General features: G+C 37.5%; 1 protein-coding gene across 4 annotated transcripts in view; it reads right to left on the bottom strand.

The window, feature by feature from the left end:
* SLC25A21 (solute carrier family 25 member 21) overlaps window positions 1-22,876 on the bottom strand; it is a 268,104-nt gene that overhangs the window by 62,393 nt on the left and 182,835 nt on the right. For all 4 annotated transcript variants that reach the window (XM_075425453.1, XM_075425455.1, XM_075425454.1 and 1 more), the window contains one exon: window positions 12,603-12,686. In XM_075425453.1, coding sequence (XP_075281568.1) covers window positions 12,603-12,686 — 84 coding nt within the window. Of the gene's footprint in view, window positions 1-12,602; window positions 12,687-22,876 lie in introns of those variants that run through there.

Below are 22,876 nucleotides of genomic sequence, written 5' to 3' on the forward strand. Positions count from 1 at the left end.
CAGTGGCAATCAAAAGAATAAATATTACCTATATACTAAATGGTAATTAATACCAGAGACAGATGATATTTCCAAATAAAAGTGATGTAAAAAATGAGCTCTCAAAGTATCTAAGACATTTTTTGACATTATAAAGTATTTTGTACAGAAAAATACTTGAATTTATATTTTACTTTAAGACATAAGTGGAAAATTTAATTAGTTATAAAATGGGAGTTTGCAAATAAAAGAAGGTACATTGATCAAAACTTGACTTTTCTTAATTCGGGATATAAAATTATTTTATGTAGGATACAAATAATGAAAAAAGGATTTTATTAAGAAATGTTTTAACAGTAAGTAATCTGAGTCCCTACCTAGATTAGGAGGCATCAGGAGTGTAGAAGTATTTGTCCCTTCCACAGATTTCAACTGCTACAAAGAACAATGAATAGATATATTGGGTTTGGCTACCAAATTCCTATGATGCAGAGGTGTTTACTTATTATGGAAAATTCCATTTATCAGGTTAAAATAAGCCCTAAAAAATCGTTCTGTACTTGAGACACCCAGTGCATGATAGTCAGCTACTAAACAGTGTATATGCAAGTTCAGGCAAAGCCAAAATATGCAAAAATACACAAACACTGAAGGCAAGCTGTGAAAAAAAAAACATGGGAATTGATCTTATACTCATAACTGGAGCCAATGCTTCAGTTAGAGTTACTGCCCCGCATGCTACATGAAAGCTTCAGAAAATTGCTATGAAGTGCCTGCTGGCTTGTGTGTGAAAGAAGCTTTCTGCGCTGGATAGACAGAATGCAACGGTACAGTTTGTCTGTACTTCTATGCATGCACTCCTGTAGAGTGCAGGGTGTTCTACACACACTACATTGATGTAGACATTTTTATAATTAAATAAAATGATTCTTATTGCATTAAAGTTAGTATTGTTATTTATAGGGTAAAGAACCACAGCAGGCTGGAAGCAAAGCTTCATAAGCAAAGAACGTGAACACTAAAAAAAATCAACCTCATATGTATTAAGAATTTTAATTTCTTTGAAGAGGCAAATAGTATAACAGGCAAAATAAACTATTTATTTTTCACTTTGATTCTCAGGGTCATACAGAATGCAATGTGCTCCGAAATATCAGTTAACATTATACAGAAATACAATATTCTAAAATATTTCCATACTAAATGCTAATTCCTCGGTTCACCTTGTTTTATTTAAGATGCATTCCATGGAAAATCTACATAACTGTCAAATATTCATAGTTATTTACACTGCCTTTTAATTTCAAGTTGGTGCATTGCTTCAGATGAATAGTTTCTCCTCCATGGTCAAGCATAGATATTCTCATCATCTAGCTTACCAAATTTCTTTCAGAATGTGAAGTGTGATATACAGGAAGACGCCAACTTGCGTAATGAATATTGCAAAGAGAAGAGGGGTTGGTAATGGTGTCAGAGATGAACAATCAGCACAGTTAGCAGTTACTGGTGCAATGGCAGCTCCTTGACTCAACAAAAAGAAGCCTGCCAGGGAAAGACTGTCTTTCTAACAAAGAAATTTTTTTTTTAAGTTTCTCATATAATGCTATTCATGCCCCAACAGTAACAAAGAAACCAAAGTAATTTATCAGGAAAAAAATGGAGGGTATCTATATTTTCAAAGAATGGCATAATACAAAGTTGTTAGTAAAAATGTTATAAGTAACATATAATTAACCTACCCAGAAAACAAGACAATGACGAGTATTGAAAAAAATTCTACCTATTCTAATAGAAAGACATAGTCTTACTACATCTTCATAATTTACAGTTAAAATAATAAGTAAATGTATATAATGTAAAGCTTAATTATTTCTGGAGTGAAAATGTTTTATCACTGAATGCAATACTTTATTTTGCATAGGATCTTCATCTGCATTTTTCAGAGATTAAAAAATTTTAGGGTTCAAATTGGGCAGGATTACTTATAAATAAACAACTGAGGACTATACTAATTAAAAGGACTGGCATGAAAGAGACAAAGCTGTGTTTTCAGAGGTAAACAGTGAAGAAAATTAAATTAAATTAAATGAGATAACGACATGCAGATTAGAGAGGTATAATAGTGTCATTATAAATAACTATGAAATATAGTCTAAGAAATACGCTAAATGTATATTGTCTGATTAGTTAGGTCAGGACATGAAAAAATCAATGAGAATTTTTTCTCTTGCCCGCTCCAAACTACAACTTCGAAACTTCTACTTTGAAAAGAAAGCTTTTGACTTAAAACACTGTTGCTCATTTTCACATGCATGCTTCCTACAACTTAAATAAAAATGCTTTACTTTGCATTTTATGCTGTCTGCCAGGTATTTCCTGTGAACATCCCATCTAAAATCTCTTGGTTCTAGTAACTAATGTCTGTAAAGAGAATCCTGGCAAATCTACAACTCTAAGCTTCATGAGCAGCCATTTTAAACAGAAAGCTGGTTTCTTTGTGTTGACAATCACATTTTAAACTGATTCCTTCCAGATGAAAAGATGCTTTTTCAAACAACGTAATAAAAGTGTAAAGTCAGCTGTTCTAAGGACATAAAAGTGATTTATCTGTTCTCTGGTCACTGTTTTTTCCCTTGATACAGTGGAATTTTTCTTTCAAAGAATAGGATAACAATTAGTGTCTACTAGAAACCCTAATTACGGACAAGTAAATAACAATTTGGCTTTTAAAGAAACACAACACGTAACTGCAATTAATTTTGCATCTCATGATGCATCCACTGTTGTGTTTATGAAATGTTAAATATTAACGGCTGGACTTACATAACAGATAGCTGACTATTGACAATGTCTTTATCAGATTTCAGAGCTATCATTTTTGATAAGAAAGAGGTATCAGATAGATTTCAGATCCTTTTATCCGCCTGCAGCTGGGCACGACAGCCTTGCACTGGCTCAGATCTGAGAGATCCCCCGCCCCTCCATCAGGGCTAGGAGCAGTTTCTCACCTTTTAAACCCAGGTTTCAATTCCGGAGACTCTGGTGGCACTGTATATACACCATTTCAGAACAAGCAAGCTGTGTACAGACAGATCCCCAAAAAGCAGCATGACCTGAAAGTATGACTTAAGCTCAGTTTAGCCACTTGGCCTTAACAGCAATTCATGAAATCCTTGCTCAGAGGATGTGCAGCCCTGGCTGTGCCTCACCTCAGCGGGGTCTCGGTTCCTGATCTGAAAGTTCCTCACTAGTTGAAAATGTTTGTACAGCCCTGGGCGAGCCAAGCAAGCCCCGGAGAAGAGAAACATGTGCGGCACAGCGTATGCGAGCTCTTCCCAGCTTTCTAACTCTAGATGGCTCTCGGCTCAGTGGCTCACTGCCAGCGGATCACCCCTCCACTCCACGCCGTGGGGACTGCACCTAAAGGCACAGGAGGTTTTGGGGCTCAGCTGTGGCACCCCGTCGCTGCCCAAAGCAGGGCGAGTGAGGCTGGGCAGAAACGTTCCCATCAGGGCCCCAGGGGCAAAGCCCTGCTTGGAGCACCAGGGAACGTCGCTGTCACCACTGTGAAATAACACAGCCCCTCACGCTGAACCAGTTACTGAAGTGGGAGAAATTCGTGGCCATTATCCTGGGCTACCAAATTTGGCAGATGCGTTCTTCACATTCAGAGAATATAACCACAGTCAGAGAATCTGATGATACAGCATAGTATGACATTGTCCATACAAGGAGGTTTTTTAGAAGCATAATGATTACATTGTTCTATTTAAATAAGATGTTTGAAACCAACAGGCACCTAATGTGGTAAAATGATAAATATCCTTGAATGTTAAAATCATGAGGACTAAAAATTTAAGTTCTGCTGATCTTTCTCTAGAGTAGATAGACAAAAACGAATTGTAAACAATTCTTGTAGGTCTCTTCTTAATACTGTAAGCATAAGCATCTTACAATGGAGTCATCTGATTCTAACCTAAGGCCTGTAGAAGCTATTGCTATAAATACTAATATTATAATGACTTCTATTTATGTTATAGTAGTACAACATAGAGACACTCAAGAAGTCATAACTTTAAGATTAAAAGGATCTGGTTATGAAAATATTTGAAACTTAAAAAAAAATATAACTTGGACCTTCAAAAAATACAGCACAGACACTTACCCAATGTAAACGGCTGTACCTCCAGTGGCTTTAGCAAATGATAATGACTAATGCCAGTTAAGGTCTGCCCTGTTTACTTCTAAGGCGCTTGTAAGATTTACATGATTTTATTGTGTTCTGTTCCTATGGGAAATAAATAAGCATGTGTTTCATCTTTAAAGCATATGACTCTCAGAAGTGATTCTCTAAAAGAGCGTCCTTGTTTACTGTGTTGCCATACGCACCAGATCAAATTTTGCAGGTAAAATGTGTGTCCATCAGTAATAAAAACGTGGTTAGCCACACGCTGCCCTTAGTTACACTAGTACAACCTCAATGTATTTCAGAGATCTATGCACATAAAACTGGGAAAAGAAGTTTTTCACATTCCAGAGCCATTTCTTATGTTCTCAAGTGTTAACATATGAAGATGGGGGTAGGGAACCTCCAGTCAGGAGCAGAGAATTCCTGCCTGAAGGGGTGATGAAAACCTCATGACAGGAACATCACTGTAAATACTGGTGACTATCTGGAGACAGCGCAGTCCACTGAACGGGGCGCTAGCCTTTCAGTCAGGATATCTAGCTTCAGGTTAAAAACTGCCACTACCTCCATGTGTGCCCTCAGACAAACTACTTCACAAAATGGATTACCAAATAAGTCTTCAGACACCTTCTGAATTAGGAGCCTGTATCAAAGAATGCAATTTTCTGTCCAACACACATGTTCCTCAGAGCTTTGGTATTAACATGCTACCATGGTGCAAACAAACGACGTTGTATCAGGCTGTTCTGGGAGAACTACCTGTGTGCCTGCTCCAGTCCAGGTCTACTCAACTCCCTGGCACTTCACACCTCAGTATCCCCATCTGTACAGTTGAGATAACGGTACTTCCTTCTTCTCTGATCTGTTTTGAGACCTATAGCTTGAAAGAACAAGTATCATCTTTGTTTCATGACTGACTAGTGTTGCAAAAGCTTCCAGTCACTCAGGATTGCTGGCAAAACTTCACTGCATTAGGAACTGGTTAATTTTTATCTACTTAGAGACTAAGAGAATGCATGAACATTTTATAAATAGGCATGCATACACATATGTACATACATTTTAAAATATAACGAGGGATCAGAATTTCCTGAGATTTTTGCTGTCTTTATTGGGAAATGAGACAAAATTGAATTATCAAATGTGAATGTTTATATACAAAAGAATGCAGAATGTACGTCACCTTCATATAGACAGATAAAAGATGTCTCCTTTGTGGCCATATTTGATCTGAAACCTTGTGAACATAATATAAATCACAATCTTAAAGTAAAATATCAGAAAAATTCTGTCAGTCAAATTTTCTGCCTTCTTCATCTCTAATCTTGAAAGCAGTCTTAATGACGATTTTACTCCAAGCTCTATAATCATCCACATTTTATGGCTCAGCACCCACCCAGGGTAAGAACAAAACCGACGGTTTTAAGACACAAGTCCAAAGAAACTATAGACAATCAAATGAAACTGAAAACAGTGAGACCAGACATTGCACCTAGATCTATGTAGAGTAAGACATGGGGTAATGTGAGAGTAAGTGGCACAAGAACAGTTACAGGGAAAGCAGGTCTATTACGCTGCATATACATGTGACAGATTACGAAGAAGGAACTCTTGCTGATTACCCAGAAGAAATTCTGAAATTCTTTTATTGTGGGGCACCTAAAGTCTATGCTAAATCATCTTTTTTCCTTTCACTGCAGATCTGTGAGCCCCATGCCCCACAGGGCCACTTAAACCCTCTTTTACAAATGGCGCAGGTGTGAGGGCACTTGCCGAGGAGTGTCACGGTTTGCCTGCTGAGTGACGGTAAGAGCCACGGCTCAACCAAGAGACAAAACGGCAAAGAAAATGGAATCGCTCTCTTCCGAAAGTAAACGGACAGGTCAACCAGTTGTTCATTTTAATTATGTACTACGAGAACTTGCCATGTCCCTACCTAAATTTTGAAAGCTCATGCTCTTTGAAAATATGCAAAAAATAGCTTTCCCAACACTGAGCTTTTCTTCTTTAAAGATATGCAAAGCAAGCATAAGTGTTCAAAAATTCTGCTTTAAGACGTCAATTTTTATCCATACAAGCTAACAGATTTCACACAGTTTCACAGTTTAAGATGCTACACTGCCTTTCACAATTTCAGTTGCGGTTCTCAATTCAGCAAGGTGTTATAAAGCTTAATTGACACTTTACGTTTCAGATTATACTATTTCACACAGGAATGCGATAATTGTTTCTGATACTCTAAATCACGGGTTTTTAGTGTAGTCTGCAATAGACACAATAGTATGGCAGGAAGATGCCAACGAAGCATAATGTGACCCACAGAATAATTCTACAATGTGTGGGATAAAGAGAAGAAAAATTAGCAATATGCTAATTGGACTATGAGGATGCACCAGGAGAGATACAGATAGACATTTTCATACGATAGTGCCATTTTCTGCATCTTCAGACTCTTTTCAGGAAGGCTTGTACAAGTATTAAGGGTTTGTAAGTGTGAGGCAGGCTGGTTGGACTAGAAAAGAGGGGGATCGACATACAGGTATTTCTGACGTACAAGTGCTAGCAGACCTTCCTCAGTGTTCAGGTGGAAGTTACTGTTCCTGTTGTGGGGCCAGAAAAGAAAAGGTGCCTGTACTTTAGTTTGCAAGGTCACAGTCTCTGAAATGGGCAGTGCAGGTGGGTCTCTACTAAGAAACAAGATTCTTGAAGGTAGCAAGCAACCATGGGTCCAAGTTCACTCTGCTCCTCGTGGTATGAAGTGCTAACAAGGAATCAATGACTGGGGCAGATAGCTGTGGGGGGAATATCATTGTAATCTACCACTTCTGCTTGCCCCAGAGCACTTAAAGCAGAGCCAAAAGTCCGGTCTTTTGATACCACAGAAGTTTATGCCTCCAGTAAGTGGAAACGAATCTCCGCTTCATAACTGCTTGCTGGGAAAAGGGATTTTTGGCTTGATTGACCATGTCACACTTCCCTGGTCGGCAATTTCATTGAAGGATTCAGGCGCAGGGCAGCCAAGTATTTGTATCTTGTGTAACACTTACTTGGCAGCCTTTTGATAGGTCTCCTCAGCCCAGCTGGAAGAGCACACAACCAGCTGGGCCCCTGGAACAGGCGGTGATGATTGGTGGTGAGTCCCAGAGGCCGGTGCTTGCCTGCAGGGCTGGCAATCCTGCAAGTCTCCTTCCCTGACCTGCTGGTGATTAGAAGCAGCACGGGATCATCTGCAGCCAGCTGGGAAAGCCAGGCCTCAAGAGCACTGCTGTAGTCTCTCAAGCACTTGTTGCCACAACAGATAGCTGATGGGTAGAGGCAGAACAAAGCAGAGTGCTAGCAAATTCCTTAATTGATCAACGATCGCTGATATCACCTAAACCAGGAACCCTCCAGCTTCTGCATGTTTGCTGACAACTCCGCACTCATCCAGCTCCTGCTTAGTCTTGGCTGTTCTCCCACCTACTCCACCCACAGCTGACAAGTTTTGTGCAGCTTTACAACCTAATCCCACTAATGTATGAGTCAGGGTGTTGCTTATTGAAAAAAAGGTGTGTGGTCATACAGACAATTATAGGCACAAGAGAGTGGTAAGGTGGTGCTGAGAACAAGACAGCAATAGTTATAAAGCTATTGGGCTGTGTAAACATGGAGGTAATTGCTCCTTACCAAATCAAATTCAACATAAATAATCAAATAACTCAGTAGAAGTAATGAAGTCTCAAATGATCAATAATAATTGTGTTTTGCACTTTCCCAGGACCATCTAGTTCTAAGAAAGGCTAACAGCACTTTAAACTGTAACTCATGCAAGTGTTGAGTTACAAAACTGGAAACCAGGACACTACTACCCTTTCTGTTTCAGGCAAGTTAACCAATGAATGAGAAAGTAACAGGTTTCTTGACTAAGTGCCTACCAAAAAAGCCAACTATAAGCCAGAACATTTACTGTTAAAATTATGAGCCCATGAAAATCCAAGTTTATAAGGACAAAGTTGTTTACAGACTCGAAATAACAGCATCCATGACTTTAATGCTGTAACTCCAAATTAAGACAGTGCAGATGGGCATAATTTTCCATTCCTATTATGAGACACAACACCATGTGTCTTTGATATAAATGCAACATATACGTTCAGCTAGACCATTGGTTTATTCTTACATTTTGTATTCAAACCTAAGTCCCTATCAAAGAAAAAACGAGTGTACACAAGTGCAGTAAAGATGATGATACAAAAATCGATCATTTAACCTAACCTATTATTTGTAGGATCTAAAAAGAATGAAAAATTTTCTGTATTGATGGTTTCAGTTAATCCTGTATCCAAACATTTTCCCCAATAAACATCAGATTATTTTTATGTTGGCTATAAAGCTGTCAGTCCTCAATAAACAGATATGCCCCTGGTGGGTTTACCTCTGCTGTCAAAGATCTGTCAATTCATGCATCATCTCATAAGCGAAACCAGAGAAGCTCAGACGCGGGGCTCCTAGTGAATCCAGCTGAGCAGACGTTGCTCACTACCTGAGAGGATTCGTGCTGCTGCAGCCCCCGCGCAACTGGCAGTGACTGAACGCTCCCAACACAAGTTCGCAAAAGCCCTGAAGTGAATACTTCTGCCTCCCGTTAACAGAAAGCTATGTGACCTTTAATGCTCTGCTCGACTCAGCCTTCCTTTAGTGAGTCTCAATTAAATTTTACGTTTTGTGGCTCCCATTTTCTTGTAAGACAAGAAAAGAGTTCAAGGGATGGATCCTTCTTTGAAGAATTTAATTCCCCATGGAGAAAATTTATTTCCATCTAAAGAGCTGCCCAAAGTCTGGGGGAAGGGAGCTTTTGTAGGGCTTTTTTTTCCGTGTTTTATTTAGTCAAGAAATTTCTAGTATTTTGTGAAGACAAAGGAGTCTTCAGATATTCTGAAAAGGACAGTGTTCTATTAGTGGTTAGACTGGAAATATTTCCTCTGTCCTTTTCATTACAATGAGGAGAAAATCAGAGGGATGGTTAAAGAAATCCTGGCCCTTATTTGTGATGAAGAAGTTTTCCATGAAATCATCAGATTGCTACTGTGATACTGTAGTAACATAATACCAGTTAATGTTCAGTAAGAGGCACTGCAGCAAATGAAATATTTGCATATGTGTTTATAAAAAGAAGTACTTCCTAGGCTGATTATTCATACTTCACCTCAACATAACAAGGTCAAAAAACTAAGGCATTAGGAAACTTCTTGTCTGAACTGAGCTCTGACATTTTGACTCACCTTAGTGGCTACTATTGAAAATACAAGTACAGATGAGCATAAGAACTATTCCCAAATGTAAACATTTTCAGGAGCAGGCTGTTAGTAACATTTCTTTTCCCACTATGTTCCTTTATTTAATTAGTTTGTTTTGTAGTCAACTTAACAAAAATTGCTTATGTCAGTAGGGAACTCTGAGTGCTGGAGAGAGAAGCATAGGCTCTTTATAGTCAGTATACATTGAATCAGGTTTTCCAGATAATCAGTCTAAAAATGCCACGCACCATCAGGGGTCTTTCACATTGCCGATAGATAAAATAAACATGGGATATGAATTAATTTCTTACACCCTTCTCCCAGATTTACACAGCTGAATCTGAACACCTCACAAATTTCTTTTGTTTGCTTGGTGTCTAAATGTGAAACCCTTTCTTGGTGCTCTCTTCTGTGTCTTTTTTTGGTCACCCAAGGAGGGGGTTATCAGGATTCAAGGCTTCCACTAACTAAACTACTGCACAGTCACCTCTCTCACTTCCCTCAGAAGTGCCATAATTACCGTGCTCCAGAAACCGGGCAACACGTGCAGATGGGAATGCAAGACTCATGAATTCAAACAGGTTATTCAGGATTAGTTGATTACTTTTTTTTTTATTTTTAGCCAAAATTTAAGATTATATTGTATCTGAGACTTTTAGGCTCCTTATTTCCTAGTGCTGACTACTGATGACTGCTTACATGTGACCCTCTGCTTCTGTCTAATTTCCTGGAGAAAAAAGGTATTGATAGAATTTGCTTTTTGCTTAGATCGGTATTGACTGCTTCTGCAACAGGCAAGTAAAACTCTGTATTAGCTCCAGCCCGACAGAAATTTAGTGCAATCCACTGCTAAATTTTGATTTAAATCCATAATAATTTCATGTAATCATCTTCTTTTCCTGCTTACAGAGTCATGCCTTGATATTTGTGGGTGTCAGGAGGATGAAGCCAGACTCTTTTCAGTGGTGTCCAGCGACAGGACAAGGGGCAATGGGCACAAACTGAAGCAGAGGAAGTTCCATCTGAACATGAGGAAGAACTTCTTCCCTCTGAGGGTGACGGAGCACTGGAACAGGCTGCCCAGGGAGGCTGTGGAGTCTCCTTCTCTGGAGATATTCAAGACCCGCCTGGACAAGGTCCTGCGCAGCCTGCTGTAGGTGACCATGCTTCGGCAGGGGGGTTGGACTAGATGACCCACAGACGTCCCTTCCAACTCCTACCATTCTGTGATTCTGTGATTCTGTGATAAAAAAATATTCTGGTATGGTTCCAGTATCGGGGCCCAAGCATTCTACCGAAAAAACCCACAGCCCAACAATCTTCATCTCTGCTTTCTGAAGCCCATTCACAGATGACTACTGTGCACAGACCCTTCATCATTTCTCCACAGTCAAACAGTTTATGCATGTTAGGCAGCACACTGTCTGAACACTGGGAAAATAAGTCAAATCCATAGAAAAACTGATAACTATGTCTCTGAGAAGCATTTGAAAAGCACAACATGTAAAACAATTGAAACATAGAGTATTTGTTTCCCTCTCACCCTCCCCCACATACTGTACTGTATTTTGTATGGTACGTTGAAGTTTGCAGTGTCCTGCTACTATTTTATGTATGTGGGTTGTACAAATATCCAGTTACACAATATAATCACATAGGCAATAAAATAAGACCCTAAAATCAATTAACTTGGAAGCTGTCTCTTGATTTAGACTTGCTCTCCAGATATGTCTACCCATTCTTAATTCCACTTTTTGTGACTAGTTCAACAAAATAAAAATAGCAATGAGTTTGGATGAAATAAATAGTGTTTTCTTGCTCACTGACTTAAATATTGAAACTAGTTCTGTATTTAAAAAATAGATTGACACGATTGTAAATATTAATAGTTTCCTATTGCAAAAACAGTTTTCTCTTGCGAAGCAATAAAAATTAACATAGACTCAGATTAGAAAACCCCAGAGCCACAGATTGTCATTTTTTGTGAAATCCTTTTAGCTTTTAAGCTTTTTAATGCCTTGTAGTGATAATGCACATCAGTCTTTCATCAAAAATGAATTTACCACTGATAAGGGCAAATGTGACAACTTCCTTTCTCAGCACCTTGATGAAACTTCTCTACATCTCGCTACTTTAGCAATTCAAACCATCCAGTTCTATACCTACGTACTTACGTAGTGCAGCTTAGCTAAACCTCATTGCAAGAAACAAAACTGGTCTAGTTCTTCATTTTCACTGCTCATCTCACCTCTGTTATTCCAGTACAGCTTGTGGGCACAAGAAGTCTGTGCCTCACTGCACCTATGCTGTCTCCATACATGGTATTTATGCCACTATATATAAGAACAGTTCCATTTTGATGAATATATGGATAAAAAATGGGTTGCTATTGTATTTACAAAGTTCTTATGGAAAGCCTGCCAGCTACTCAAAACTGCGATTTAGTAATTAAAGTTACCTTGATTAAAGGCTAGCTCCGAAGAGCTCCTGTGGATAACAGGCTTAACTTTAAGCGTATGATCAGTCCTATTACATTCACTGGCTTTAACTGGACTGCTCATAAAATTAAACATGTATTTAAATGTCTTTCTGGATCAGAGCTCAAGTCCCTTAGAAGAGCTCAGGCTTGGAGCACTGGTACCTTCTGAAGCCAGTATGATTCAGGTGACTAAGGACCATAAATCATTTTCCATATTCAGTCAAACTGAAAAGATGTGGAATTTTGCTCACACAGGTCCTGGAAATATTGTCTACCGCAGCTAACGGGGAATGCCAGTTCATCAGAGCTTGGAAACAAGTACTTCACTGAACTGGTAACAGCTCAGGCTGAGCTAGTTCAGCAAACCAGGACAACAAGATGCAAGAGCCTAGATACTGCGCTACGCTGTTGCGGCCGTCCTGTTCCCAGTATTATAGCAGGGTTTTCCCTGGTGTCTCTACATGGCTGTGCATTCTGGTCTTTAAACATATCCTGAAAGAAAAATTTGATATTGTGATTGTAGGTAACGCTAAGACTTTTCAAATTGTGCTTGTTAGGTAAGACTACGTGTTTGCCAGATTCTGGCAACTACGAAAAAATGGTGGAATATAATGTCTGGAAAATGAGTAATTAAAAAAGGTCACATAAAATTGATAATTTTAAAAACATATATTCTTACCCTTCTCGTTGGAAAATAGTCCTAAAACAGTCCCCCAGGCTCTTGTAACCGGTCGGATCGGTTTTCCCTCTTTGAATTTGGAACCTAAAAAAATACAATTTACATCACAGCATGAGAAGTCAGGGATTTTAAGTCACTTTTAACTTTCCAATTATTATATAAAAGGAGTTTTAAAGGGTTTTTTACGCATCTGATTCATTATTATATACTGTTCCTAATATACTTATTAACACTGTTTTCATAGACGCTGTTAAACTAAGGAAAAATAGAGCTTTAGTAGCAACTTTTTCTGTAGTTTATGGAACTCACAGTACAGCTATCACCTTTGACATTTACACCTCTTTCTAGTTGTTTGAAAAATAAGCTGTTAACCCTGTGCCTGATCCAAAGCCCATTGAAACTAATGGGAGTCTTTGAGTCATATCCTGGTTTTGAAAATCTGAAATGGAATACTATCATGTGTTTCACTATGAAATGAATCTACTGTGCAGTTTCTTTCTTTTTATATCTGATGCAATTACAATAATAATCAACTAGAGACATGAACAGAAATTAGAGCACCATTCATTTTTCATAAGATGAACAATAAAAGCAAGCAATGAAATATTTTAATTAAAACCTTGTTTTCTCTATCCGCATTTTGACAACAATAAAGATTTCAACAGGAAGCTTGTGGCCTTGAAGGGAAAATCAAGATTATGATTTAAGATTGTAAACATCTTATTATTTATGATTTATGGAAAGTAACAGTGAGTTTAACAAACTATATTATCTTACTAAGTATCTCAGTTAGATTACCCTATTTCTTGCGCTTCTAAACTGCAGCCAACACACTCAACTAAAGAGTACGGGGAAATTTTGAATACATTTTTAGCAGTATAACTTCCTTTTAAACTGCTAATTACTATATAAGTCTCAAAAAAAAAAAAAAGGAATATTGATGTTATCAATTCCAGTCTACAATGGCCCCTTATCAGGCAACTACTAAGTTGGCTTTATCACTAAGTACAATAATAAGTCTACACAATAAATAGTGTTCAACTGTTTGAAGGAATAACTGATGTTATAGTCAAGTATGTCATATGCCACAGGTATGCTGCTGTTCTGAGAAACATCTGTCGTCACTTATTCTAACCATATTACTGAATAACATTCATATGTAACAAACAAACAAAGGTGTTTTTAGCTCATTGTTAAGCAGCAATGTTTTTCTTTCTCTCAACAGAATTCAGCAGGATCAAATCAAGGTTTGTACTGTGGCAAAAAGCATTTATTGCTTTGAACATCAGTATTTCCTAAGCTGTGTTCTATGCTGACACATTTAACATTTTATTCACTTTGAGGAAAAAAATTCCAGTGACGTAATACAATTCTATGGGCAATTGTAAAGGCAAGCCCACACCTTTTTTGAAAACAGTTAGAAGGAAACACTGAGCCCCTCCATAGTCCTAATAAAAGTAGTTCACACACATCTGGGATCTCTATCCGGGGTAACCTCTTTTATTAGCATGAGAACGTGCTGCCAAGTTGGCAAAGAGGAGAATGCTATTCAATAGGCTTATACTCAAATAAAAGTTGATGCATAACATTTTGTCTGAAAAGAACCCTTGGGAAGGCTAAGAGTTGAAAAAAATGCCTCAAAGCCATCACTAAAAGTCCAACAGTAATATCAGCTACAGAAGCTTTCCCACTGTGGCAATCAACCAATCAAAATTATAACAGAAAGCAGACTCGATGCACATTTTAATATATTTAAGGCTTGTTATTTATACCTCTCAGTTAAAACCCAAAAATGGCTTTCTTTTGCTTGAAGAAATCTTGCAAAAACTCACTAGTAAACAACTTTTTTCAAGTATTTTAAAAAAAGTAAAGCTTTCTTAACCCAAACACTTTTCCTCAGGTTTCAAGATTTAGTCCACTTGTAAACTCAGAACAAAGCATCACTGTTTCTAAAACATCCTCTGAATTATGTGCTTTCCCTCTCTTTCACCCTGCAAATGCTCAAGCATGTCCTACTAGCACGTGTCTAAGGTTCCCCACTAAGTTGTGCATGTATAATTATTTGTAGAATAGGGGCTTTAATCCCAGATTCACTGTGGATGTCAACAACATGGTGAACATACTTATATAACTTTTTTTTACAGTTAATACAGTGTCAGCTTCTCCACTAAATTTAAATGATTTAATAAAAATAAATCTTTGATAGCAATAATGAAAATCGTATCAGAAGAAATGCGATAATACCATATGTAATCTATGTGTATCAGATGAAGGATAACTTCTTGCTAAAGAAACTAAATCAAAGGAGGTTTACATTTATTTGAGTTTTTTGTTTTAATGCAGATAAGACGTTAGTATTAAATGAACCCGTTTGCAACACCGAGTCACACAAATAACATATTCCTTCCTTCAGGGTTTTTGGATCCATTCCTTCCCTAGTAAATCTTTTTTATAGCTTTAACAACGATCCTAAAATACATGCCAATTATGTGCTTCAACCTAGACCTGCGAATTGGGTTCTTTGATTCAGAATTGCTTGCCTCAATAAAATCATGTGTAACTTTTTAATGAACTAGCTAATTGATCACCAGCACTTGTTATAAGAAGCTCTGGGAAGAGCTGAAAAAGGGTTTGTTTTTCTGGAGGCAGCAGCAGCAGCAGCCTGTATTAGTAATCTTAACACAGAAGAGTGAAAGCATTCACTTCAAAAAACAACTTGGCCTGTTTTTAATGATTGTTTAGTGGAGTGAACACAACTGGGGGATATATAATGGCTTTCTCTGCTTCGAATCCATTTCTTTCTAAAAGCATTGTAAAACCACTGAATTTCATGCATTTTTGAAAGCTGGATGCCTGCCTTGTATATTATTAGCTTTGCTAGAACAAAACCGATAACTTCTCCTATAAATATAATTGGAGCATTAACTGCTGATCAAATTCATTATTTTGAAATCTGCAAAGAGGAATGTGCAGGCAGCGTCCAGGGACACGCCAAACAGACATATGGGCAGAGAGGCTTTTCCAGGACTGGGATGAAGGACCCGCTCCTCACTACTAGCATGCAACAGGCATCAGAAGTCACCGGATACTCCAGCATGTTACGTGTTTACCAAGAACTTTATCACTCCAAAAATGATGATCAGGCTAACTCTCCTTCCCTCTCATTTTGCTGCTTCTTGGCTTTCTGGCCAAAATGCTGAGGCACTGAGCACTCCCACCCTGGGAACGCTCACAGAGTCTTGGGAGGCACATTGGCCCCCAGGTTACGTCTTTCTACTGCGACAGCCCCCGACACCCACTGCCTGCCCTCTTGGCTCCTCCTTGCAGTTCTCACCTCCAGCTCCCATGCCATGGGGACCTCACAGTCTCCCTTTCTGGTTCATCGCAGCAGCCCACAGGGCTTGGTCTTTTATGCCCCCTGTGACTGAACAGTACCTTTGTAGTAGCATTGTTTGACACAAAAGTGTCCTGATACTGTTTACGAAGAGAACATCAGCGTCCTTCCCTGTTCACCCCAGAAGACACATGGTTGGGATCTCAAAAAGTGGAAATCATGTAAACACATTTGAGGTTTTGGGGTCTGTTAAAAATGAAAGATCTTAACTGAAAACTCTGCATGATCTAAAACCATGAAAATATTTTAACTTATCCACACTAATCAGCACTACAGCTACTACTTGTGAAATGAAAAAATCTAAATCATTTTTATTTTGATAGCATGAGAGTGAGCATTTTTTATGGTTATAACAGTCCTTGATGAATAACTCTCAACGGGTTCAGCCTGAAATCCCACAATGCAGAAGATACTTGAGTCCTTTCATCAGTTCTCTGAACCACTTACAATTTAACCAATGATACATAATACTGTGGAGCAATGACTCTACATAAACACACGTATCTGTTTCCAATGCCCAACTTACGCTTCTTGCTGGTTTTATAATAGCCAGTATTTTATTCCGAGTTTTATAAAATCCTCAGTCCACAAGGTGCTTTCCTGCCCCCCTTCCTATTGCAAAAGTCCTCTAAGTAGTCTTCTCTAATACAATCAATATCTATAGGAGCTCCAGAAGATGTGTATGCTTTCTGAAAAAAAACAAAAATTTTTTTTTCTCTCTCTCCATCAGTTGCTATATTTTTTGTTCATGCTTGCTGAACATCTCATTAAAGTTGTCTTGTGGAAGTCTGCCATTACAGTGTCCAGGTATTTAGTGTTTGAAGTCTGTCCACCACAACATTACCCAGCAATCTTCCCACTTTTATTTACTGATCTGGGCTGGAGAAAGATTTCCAATTCATGCTGAAATTCCTACAGTCATTTTAAAATCTGAAAGAGAGAAACCAGTGTTTTCATATCTAGATTCAAGTAGATAGTGAGCAGTTAAATCCCAGCTATGTAGGACAACCGCAGTGTGATGTGGACCAGACTAGACTCATCAAATTCTTGCCACTGGGTTTGTAAAGACTATACCCTCATGTCTAAATTCCATAATTTCTTGCTGCTTTTATACAGTGCTGATGACTAGTTCTTCAGCCACAAAGTTCAGAGGGAAAGAAAAACACTGACTCAGAGAATCAGGCTTTATACCATGTTGCAGTATTTGCCAATAAGTGGCAGTCTTAGTTGGATTTTCCTTCTCTTCACATGTCTTACCAGGATTTTATCATATGTTCTACTCTATCTTGAATAAAGTTTCTTACACTCCCCTCCATTATTGGGACATATGCGGTACCAAAGTAAATAATCTCAGGTACTGAGGTGTTTAGATGCTCTAAAGAAAAGAGAGTTACATGGCATAACAATTAAACAAATTGAATTATCTATGCAATTTTAAATTCAAAACAACTTTTAAATAAATGTACAGCCTTTGGAAAATTGAAAACAACATTTATAGCTTTCTTTCGCTTTCAGTAATTCCCATGATTCCAGACACTCCTGGCTGTAGTTACACCTACCAGCATACGTTGGTAAAAAATGTAGTCTGAATCTTTACATAAATATACATTATTTAACAGTTCACATGCTTATAATAAAATGTAACTGCATTATAATTTTAAAAGATTTTGATTTGCTAACTTAAACATTTATTCAGCTGCTACTACTAGTTAGTGCTATCTACTGATGCTTAGATTTCATGCAAAACTTTGCACAGCAAAATGAACCTTAATAACAAAATTTATTTCACTTTTTGGCTGAAGTTCTTTGAGTTGCTTATGTTACTTACAGGATAATAACTAAATTGAGAGCATAATTCTGTCACTTATTTTAACAATAAATCATACGAGCTGTTGAAGAACTAATATTAGATTTCAAAACAAAAAACGTAATTATTTTAAGCCAAAGATATAAATTTTGCTAGTGCAGGGATCATATTTTAAGTATTTTAGTATTGCTAAGATGATTATTTCACTTCAAAAACCATATAAGAATAGAATAAAGTAGTAACACTGAAAACAGGGAAAGAACAGAACTTCTTGCAATCATTCTCCATACAGACATAGATTTGCCTCCATCTAATCACAGAATTCTTCATACAGTTCATACTTCCTTCACAAGTAATAAACCAGAATCATGGGTAGAGAAGCATTACCAAAAAATATTTTAAAATTAACCTAAATGAATTCCATTTTGTTGGAATTCATGCTGCTTTTCAGTTCACTTACCTCTATGGCTTTTGGAGGAACATGTTTTTATTTTGAAGAAGAAAGGAAGGAATAGTAATAACGGAAATAATAATAAAAATACCATAAAAACTCAAAATTCTCTGCAGAGATGACTTTTATGTGAGTTAGAACAACACCTACCAGGTATAACAGTCAAATAAAAAACTACAAAACACTAACTGATGAATTCTCACATTTACCGAAGTATTTATCAAACACTGCAACTCATAAATTTGTCCATGCACACCTGACCTCTGCTTTATTGCAATCCTGATCTGTTCTTCTGTCCTCTCCCTACCTGATTGGTTATCCTGCAATCTGTACTTTGTCTCTGACATAAAAATCTCAGAAACTGCTATGAAATTAAAGTAGGACAAAAGGAGGAAACGTTACTAGTGGATGAGAAAGAAGCAAACACTCACCTATATCTGAATAAGGACTACATTCACAGTAAAAGTTAGTTAGGTCAACAACAGGTTTAGCAATTTACAGCAGAATTTACATAGAACAGATTGGCTATTCTGATCAAAATGTGAATCCAGTAGTTGCCACCTCCCTTTAGGTTAGTTAAAAGCAATTTATATAAACCCTTATAAAACAATGGGTCTAAACTCCTTCAGCCTCGATAATGAGAACTTCCCATGAGTGACTTTTTCTGAGCTTACAATTTTTTGAAAATATTTTCACTGAATCAACTGCATCATTGAATAGAGAAACAGCAAACTCCTAAACATGACAAAATGGCTTAGGTGTGTCACTGGTACTCCCAGTCAGTTCTCTGAATGTGAGTCTTACTCTGACAAGACAAAAGTACACTACTCAGAAAAAGAACCGCATCTTTCCTGTACTTCCTATTCCTTTTGTAGATGACTTTCCTCTATCTCTTGCTTTTATATCCAAGCTCAGCAGCACATCATTCCATCAAAAATATCACTGGGAAAAAGAAAGCAGTACTATATATACCAAGAGTCTAATAAAGTGTTTTAGAAATGAAAGCTATATTTTGTCAGCTATAATGAAGAACTATTCTACTTTTTTCTCCTGCAATAATTTTTCTATTATGTGCATGGGAAAAACATATAGTAGCTATAGTGTCAGAAAGAAATTTTCCTTTACATGTAGTTTTAGAAGAGAATATTTAGCAAAAATAAACTTGATAGACGCAAGTAGAATTAACCCATGTAACTCTTCCATGCAAACCGACTCTGATAATTTTGCCAGTGAATAATAAAAATAAATAGCCATAGCAGTTACATACAAATAATTTAATGTCTTCCTGAGAAAGAAATATGGCAGAAACTAAGTTCAAACCATAAATAGTTTTAATAATCTAATTCCATCAATGAGTGTGTGTGAGGAGGGTGATTTCAAAACAACAAGAACAACAACAAATTTAGTGAAAACCACCATTTTTTCATTCCACACTAAAAACTGGTCAAAGAAACACTCATAGCTACGACGTTGTGCAAATTCTCTTTTATTTCAGGGATGAAAATACCAAGAATACGTGCATATTTCACAGCAAGGTGAAACTATGGAATGAGGGTCTGAGTCGGTGTCCTCCCCCCCGTCGCACATGCACAGCAAGCGTTTCCTATCTTCAGCCCCAGCCTCCAACTCTGTCACGTTCTTCTGGGGGCCCAGGTACAACTGGCAGCTGTGGGCTTCTACGAGCTCCTCGCAAAGTACCAGCCTCTCCTCTCAGCTATGGACATGCAAACGGCACACGTTTTTATTATCTTTTAGAAATTGCTCCAAAGTTCTTCCGTCTGAGAAGCCAACCTACAAGTCCTGTCAGAGCAGGAACGGCACCGCCGGCCTCTGTGCCAGTGCCGTGGATACATCAAAGGGACAATTTTGTCCTTGAAACTGCTTTGGCTGCCTGAATACAACTTCTGAGCACAACTTAAGATGACAGTGATGATCACAAAGGGACAGCTATATTTGAAAGATCACACAATATTTTGTGTGAAAGATCACGCAATATGTGTGATCATAACAATCTTCCGAAGTTAAGATCAGCTGGGAAGTGACCATTGTGAAAGTAGCAGGTAAATTTAAACACTGCTTGTGTTTTTTGTCTACATCTTCTTGTATATAAAAGACTTCGTTACACTGGTGAAAGAATCTGCAGAAACCACTAATGGTAAAAACAGCATTTGTTTTCTGTAGTGATATTTATTTCTGAAAGCTCCTGTAATCTCTATTGCCTAAGTAAAAACAAAGACCCAACATCTACGTATTTTTTTTCCCCCTTATCTAAACTGGACAAATCATTGAAAATGGGACCATAAGGAATAATTCTGTATTGTCAGAGCTGATGGAGTTATTTTTATGATTTTAAATATAGGTATTCACTTGTGGCCTAATACATCAACAGAAGTCTGGTTTTCATTAGTTTTGGATAAAGTCGTGTATGTGTTCCTCCAAAACAGCTTACAGAGAAACAACAGACAAAGTGATGAGGAATATAAACTAATGACTAGAAGAGAATTCACAAGAAATCAGATATTAGATTACATTACATAAAGGCCCCAGTATCCAGCCTCAGCTCAGGGAAAAATGAGAATGTGGTTTGGCCGACTTCATTGTGTAACGTGCCTGCTTAACAACTGCCCAGTTTCTTATCTCAATTTCACTTCAATTACAAAAATGTATATCCTCTCTTGACCTCTGCTGGACTGGATGGACCTTTAGTCCAACTCCGTAGAGCCATTCTTGTGTCCTGTGACATTATTGTGATCTATGAATCCATCACTGAGTCTCTGAAAATTGAAGCCTTTGAAGAATTTAAATCTAAGTATGAAAATGTCATCTATCGGTTAAAATTGTCATGATATCAATGATACCAAATTGGAGGAATAATTTTGCTACCTTTAAAAAGTAAGGGTATTCTCTATTACTTCAAAAAGATACCAAGGCGAATCTTAATGCAGTTTTGTAAAATAAAACTTGTATCTGATAAGCCAGTGGAAGGCTTCAAATGAATAATTACTACTGGTCATTACTGGGCAATATCTCAAATACAAACAGTAAGCATTTTTCTAAAACTCTTCCAGTTAGGAAAATGTGATTAAGATCTATATCCCACAGGAAAAAGTCACTTTTTTCTTCAGCAATTCTATAGAAAGAGCCAAGTACTTCTACATAGTTTTCTCAACAAAGCTTTGATCTCAGTGTCCCCTATGGTAATCACACAGCACTTTTCCTTCTGAGAAGGCAGGAAAATAATTTCAGTTTTCTGGCAAGAAGATTTTAGGGGAGGATTTTTTGGAGGGTTGTTCAATACTTTTCAGTATTCATTAGCATTTTAAGTTCTTTGATGAAATCAATCCCATCATAGCTTAGTATCTTCTGGTTTTTTTTTTTCTTTTTAGTAATAAAATGATTTAGCACCAAAAATTTGCAAACTGCAACAAAATATACATTACATTTCTCCCCACGGTCAAAGTAGGAAAGATAACCAAAAATATCTTTTTTCTCAAAGGAAAGAAACAGTCAAATACAGAAATCCAAATTCATTTTCAGTGGAAAATAGCCAAAATCAATTTATGAGTTGCTGAAAGAAGTGTTCACCCAACCTCCTGTGCTTGTGCTGGAAAATATTTAAAAGGGAAACAATTTCATTAAGATATTGTGGCTGAGCTTTTTAAACTATTGGAAGAGATACAACCAGGCTTACTCTGCTGAAAAGCACAGCTAAATACTCTGCATTTGAAAACTGTAACTCACATGCCCTTTCTTACTAACGGACAAACCCTTTTCAGTGACTAATTGATAATACACATAACATGAACATCTACCTACTATGCGTATGCTGATTTCACGTAAAAATGACTTTTTTCTATTAAATTGTATGGCTAAGCCACCAAAAACGTACACCCTTAAAGCCGCATTATCTTTTGAAATGGAACTAGTAAAACAAGGAAATTCTGAGTTAAAGACTGAGACTCAACTCTTACCCACCCAGCCGTGCCCCAACATTACAGCTTATATGGAATTCATTATCAGCCAGTGCTGAGCGACCTCAGCAATTCTTAGCATACAGTAGGGCATAACAAGGCAAGTTAAGGATGAAGTTTCCTCTGAAGCACTATGACTATGACTCTGCTGTGGTGACTTAAAGTAAAACTAGTAAAATATTGGAATACTGTTGCTTTCCGTAATAGAATTTATCTGAAAATAGTGCACTTCCCTCTGCGAAAAACAAAACAAAAATGTAATCCCATAACTTTAAGGGAAGTTTGCTGTGTGTTGAAATGGTAGCTTGCCGCGTCTTTCAGAATCCACAGATACATAACAACACTTTCAGCAAAATTTTTGTGTAACATTAAAATTTATCCTCAGATGTGAAGAGAAACCTTTGACACCTGGGAAGATATCCTATTAATTCTCTGTATGAAGATATCACAGAAATAAAGAAGATGAGTTCTCACAAATGCAACGTAGTGAATTACTCTGGAATAACAGCAGCAGCAGCTCTTTTCAGACTTCAGCAGACTTATTTAACTCATACTATTAATTGTTAAGAACAAAAAATAAAGCTAAACAAAACCCAGGCAAATCTAGGATCCAGGTTGTACACTGTGGTCAGAAGACTAATTTTGAGTTTA

The sequence above is a fragment of the Opisthocomus hoazin genome, chromosome 7 (assembly GCF_030867145.1).
Source record: "Opisthocomus hoazin isolate bOpiHoa1 chromosome 7, bOpiHoa1.hap1, whole genome shotgun sequence".
In the NCBI taxonomy this organism is placed as follows: domain Eukaryota; kingdom Metazoa; phylum Chordata; class Aves; order Opisthocomiformes; family Opisthocomidae; genus Opisthocomus; species Opisthocomus hoazin.